Source organism: Myxocyprinus asiaticus, chromosome 4 (genome assembly GCF_019703515.2).
Source record: "Myxocyprinus asiaticus isolate MX2 ecotype Aquarium Trade chromosome 4, UBuf_Myxa_2, whole genome shotgun sequence".
Classification (NCBI taxonomy): Eukaryota; Metazoa; Chordata; class Actinopteri; order Cypriniformes; family Catostomidae; genus Myxocyprinus; species Myxocyprinus asiaticus.
Window position 1 is genome coordinate 28,807,524 of NC_059347.1, and position 5,491 is coordinate 28,813,014.

The following is a 5,491-nucleotide window of genomic DNA, read 5'->3' on the forward strand; positions in this document are numbered from 1 at the left end:
CTTCAAACTGACTTCTCTGTCTGCTCATATGAATGTAACACATCATAAGAAAGTGTTTCACTGCTGTTCAAATGCACTTTGGGTGCATCATTTATATGTATAAATGTTTTCCTTCTGAAAGGACTAAATATTAAATGAAACAAATGACAATATAATGCAAAGTAATCTCTTCAGTAATCAAAATACTTATTGAATGTAACTGTATTCTAAATACCAATTATTTAAATTGTAACTGTAGTGGAATACAGTTACTCATATTTTGTATTTTAAATACGTAATCCTGTTACATGTATTCTGTTACTCCCCAACCGTGACTATAGACTAATACAAACTAACACAAATCATTCTGAATAATAATTTATTCAAAAAATAACTCTAAAAATTATGACTTTGGATTTCATGCTTTTTAACGCAGCTGTAAATAAAAGTCTGTTATGAACATGTTTGTTGGTGGTGCAGCTGATGTCAGAGTTTGTGGGTTAACTCTGTTAACCGGTGTCTATCACTTTCTTTGACTGCGCATCAGCAGCACGACTTTCCCTTATGTGATGCCCAGAACAAACCCACTGGTCGCCATGAGCTCAATATGTCTTGTACTACACAAATCATTATATTTACAGTCGGAGGAAAACAGGAACAGTCTATGCCATTTGGCTGCACAAGCAATAGACAGTTTCACTAATGCCAAATATTCGCTAAAAACTAATATCTCTGTTGCGTTTCTAGGCGTCTAAAGTCGAACTGTTTTCTGGAGGGGGATTTTGACCCTTCGTGGATCCCGTAGAGTGGGTGAGAGGTGAAAGGTATCAATAAATATTTTAAAACCGAAAAACTACTCAGAATCATTGACATAAATGTGGATGAACCCTATGTAGTATGATACATTTTCTTTTAATGAAATTAAGTCGATTATGAAGACGACATAATTTTTTGTCCCTCGATAACCCATGGGCAGTGTTGCCAAATCCATTGATTATAAACGCCCTTTCACCTTAAAGTCGTCATTATATATGTAGCAGAACAATACAGCTCGATTCAAAGCAGCTTTACAGAAGGTCATGCCTGAATGTCTTGATGTCAGCCTTAATGTTTTAAGCAATCAAGGCAACTGGTGTAAGGGGAAAAAAAAAAAAAAAAAAAAAAAAAAAAAACTCGTTACTCAGGGGGAGCCCAGACGATATTGTAGGCTATTTGTATGATTATAAACAAAGAATATTTGTATAGAGCTGTTCAGGTTGTAGTCCAAAACCCAGAAAAGATCATTATCATTAACGAGTCATGGGTTCCCTTGGGATGTTGGGGTTTTTATGAAGCCATGAATTTATGAGTAAAATAAGATCTGTAGTAAACATTACAACATTCTTGGAAGTTTTCTTCTAGGACATTAATTACACACAATCATTCCCCAAACGTGAAGTTTGAAGCTGCCGCATTTTTTATTTTTTTATTTTTTTTTATTTATTTTTTTTAAGTATGTTGCTTCAAAATTCAAATTTGCTGTTTGACTGTGTAATTTATATTGCAGAAAAAAGAAAAAAAAAAAAAAAAGAAAAGAAAAAAAAGCATCCAATAACTTCAAGTAATGTTCACAGACCTTATTTTACTCATAAATTAAATAAATAAAAATATAAAACATTATAAAAACCCATAGGAAATTCCCAAGGGAACCCATGGTGAATTAGCCTTCCCCTAGAAATTGACTGAACATGTCTGAACAGAGAGCAGAGGCTATTTACACTAACTCCGACCACCACTGCTCAGACCAAACTCAAGACAGACACGACAGATTTATTTGGGGTCAACTGCTGATCAAATGAAGGCAGGCATATTTGAATTTTATTACGATAGGGCAGAGGCATTAAACTGGTTAACAGATTAGACATTTAGTGGATTAAGAGATTGGATAACTAAGTGACTATTTGCACTCCAATAGTCTGGTGGAAACAGGATTTTAAGACAAACTGCACCCCATGTAGTAGCTCTGGGTGTAATGAATGTATGTGTAAGTGCTGTCACGCTGGAGATACGGGTTTGAATCTCACCCCTTGACATACTTTCTCCCATGTTTGTACTCTTAACATTTCCTATAATACTACTTATAGTAATAAATAAAAGAGATTCCTCACAGTGAAGCTCAGGGAGTTGAGAGAAGGATTTGATCCGGATAAAATTAATCATGGTTTTACTGTAGTAATATTGTAGCAATCATGTGTTTTGGTGGAAACGATATAGTTCTGATGTACAAACCATGGTGTTACTACAGTAACATGTTGTTAATAATAGTTAATAGTAACCATGTTTAATTTTGTGGTTACTATGATTTTACTACAAAAATACCATGGTGATACTATGGTTACTGTAGTAAATCCATGGTTAATATTTGTAAGGTAGGGTTAAGGCCCAAACGTATTCTACGCAAGGACGTGAACGCAGACGTGCTTTGCTACCCAAGCTCGATTTCATGCGTTGCTGCATTGTGAAATGTGTCAGCGCTCATTTCATAGCACAACGCAAGTACACGCTTGCAGTGTTGCCGGAAGGGGCGCTAGAGTGGATTTTCTTCTTTCAATCAGCAACTGTCATGGTGAAATCGGGCAGCAATTTGAGTTGAATCTTTTCAGAAAATATATACGACTTTTTGTCCCTAGTCCATTCAAACGATCTTGTTTTTTTCTCCTTGTCTCTCCCCACTCCTCAAATATCGACTCATCTACCACATCCGGGCTGCATCCGAAAACGTAGGCAGCTGACTTACTGCCTATTCAGTTAATGGCTTAACTGAGAGCTGTTTTGAATTAATGGAACTCTTAAGGAAACTGGTTTCCGAACAGTTTGAAAAGCACCTTATTTTCATCCTGCCCCTGTATATAGCCTCTGAAGGCAGCAATGTCCTGGTTTCGGACGCAGCCCCGATTTTGTGGTCACGCCTAAAAAATCTATTGCCCTCTTGTGGTCTGAGGTTTATAACAGCCAGAGCAACGCAAGAATGCATGTAATGTATGTACAACGTGACCACACGTTGGCCAAGCGCTCACGTTTGCGTACTTTTTTTTCTACCCAATTTGGAATGCCCAATTCCCACAACTTAGTAGGTCCTTATGATGGTGCGGTTACTCACCTCAATCTGGGTGCGGAGGACAAGTCTCAGTTGCCTCCGCTTCTAAGACAGTCAATCTGCGCATCTTATCACATGGCTTGCTGTGCATGACACCGTGGAGACTCACAGCATGTGGAGGCTCATGCTGTTCTCCACGATCCACACACAACTTACCATGCACCCCACTGAGAACGAGAACCACTAATCGCAACCACGAGGAAGTTACCCCATGTGACTCTACCCTCCCTAGCAACGGGCCAATTTGGTTGCTTAGGAGACCTGGCTGGAGTCACTCAGCACACCCTGTATTTGAACTCATGACTCCAGGGGTGGTAGTCAGCGTCAATACTCGATGAGCTACCCAGGGCCCCCTGTGTTTGCGTATTTGTGTAGTATGTTTCAGCCTTTAGGGGTAGGGGTTGGTATAGGGTGTCTGTGGGACTCTAAATAAACACAATAAAAATGCTGCAGTGATGCCATTATACTGTATGTTAATATTTAAACAGGGGTGTAAGAGTATCTGCCACTATTTGCACTTTTTCACTTAGTTAAAATAGCATCTGCCTGATAATAAGGTGTCTTTGTTTTCCATCCACAATGGAATTTACTAAAAAGAACTTTTATCGCAGCAGTCAAATCCAAATCATTTTGCGTGTTTCTTTTGGGAAATCTGGCAACCCCACCCATGATGCTTTGCGAGAAAATGGCTGACAGATAGTGACACACGCTGTGTTTCATGCAGAATTTGTTATTTTTTTCCCCCCTAAATAATACATTCCTTAGTGTAGTATAGTCAGCAGATCTCTTATGATGCTCGAGCGTTTAATGTAAATGCTTTCTTAAATCACGGAGGCATACTCTTCTTCATCTGTGATATATTTTCATCTTGACTCTAACGGTAAATTGATGGAGATTTAACACTTTATATTAACATTATAATCATCACGTGTTTTTCACATATCTCTTGTGTTGTCTTTCAGTGTGTTTTTACATCATAAGATGGCCACAGTCGCAGCCAAACGCGAGGGACCGCAGTTCATCAGCGAGGTGGCCGTCAGAGGAAACGCCGCTGTGCTCGACTACTGTCGCACGTCCGTGTCTGCTCTGTCCGGGGCTACAGCGGGCATCCTCGGTCTGACGGGATTGTACGGCTTTGTGTTTTATTTCATTGCTTCTTTCCTGTTGTCGTTGCTTCTAATACTCAAAGCCGGTCGCCGGTGGAACAAGTGTTTCAAATCTCGACGTCTTCTCTTCACCGGAGGCCTCGTGGGCGGCCTCTTTACTTACGTGCTCTTCTGGACTTTCCTGTATGGAATGGTGCATGTGTACTGAACGGACTACATCTCCACACAGAACCGCAGCAAAATAAAGGAGGGAGAGTGCTGATTGCTGTACCATAGCTCGTTTCCGTTACTTGATGTTTAGATCAAATATTTTACTATTTTTTTTCCCTCAGTACTAATTGATTGCACTGAAACCTAGAATATAAAAAATTGTGTGCTATCAAAATGTTCCGTCTCTTGTCATTAATATCGTCATAATACTTCATAAAGAACTGGGTTGTGTTTAGGATCTATAGTCCATTAGGGAAACTCTTTTTCAGTTTTCTTTAAAACACTAAACAACAATCTGAAGACTCAACACCAACTGTAAACTGTACAAACCGCATGACATTTTCTTGGGTACTATGAAAATAAATCATTAACCTAATGGATTAAATTGTGTGGTTTCTTAAAATACATACTGTTAAAGTTATTTTCATGAAACATTCATTATTGTGCGTAGGATGCATGTGAACCTTGTCTATTGTGACAAGTTACTTTACACCTCCTTAAACTAGACTACTAACATTTTAAGTACTTCTTTACTAGTTTTTCCAGGATTATCTGAAGGTTTTTCCCAAATACAGTGCTGCAATTATTGTGTTATTGCATAAAATATTCTGCTTTTTCTTTTCTTTTTTATTCAGACTGTGAAAGGGTACAGTCATATCTCTGGATATCCTCAATGCTTAAAACCCACACTCTATATTCATGCCCAAGAAATAAAGTTGTTTAGTATTTAAACAGTGTTTGTCAGTTATGGGCAGTGATGAAAATCCAGACAGTATTTTTACATTTTAAATTGACATTTTGATGTTCCTTTTCCCCCCCAGACACATCTATTTGAATAGGATTCTTGTTCTCTGTTCACTGTTACTTCATGCCGCTGTAGTCAGGAGAGTGTGATTTATATTTGACTGAAATGATAGGATATTGGCTTTGTTTTCAAGACTAAGAGTTTATACATATAATTAGATATTATAAATTACAAAAACATTCTGAAGCTTTCATGTATTTTTGGAATTTAAAGTAACAAAATCTGCCACAAGATAATATTTCCAACTAACCCATT

At 38.0% G+C, this 5,491-nt stretch overlaps 1 protein-coding gene across 1 annotated transcript; it reads left to right on the top strand.

The window, feature by feature from the left end:
* Nucleotides 1-3,794: 3,794 nt before the first annotated feature.
* Nucleotides 3,795-5,123, top strand: LOC127440166 (ER membrane protein complex subunit 6). The gene is made up of 2 exons (XM_051696618.1): nt 3,795-3,995; nt 4,078-5,123. The coding sequence occupies exon 2, from the start codon at nt 4,097-4,099 to the stop codon at nt 4,427-4,429; it is 333 nt and encodes a 110-aa protein (XP_051552578.1). The 5' UTR covers nt 3,795-3,995; nt 4,078-4,096; the 3' UTR covers nt 4,430-5,123.
* Nucleotides 5,124-5,491: the final 368 nt, after the last annotated feature.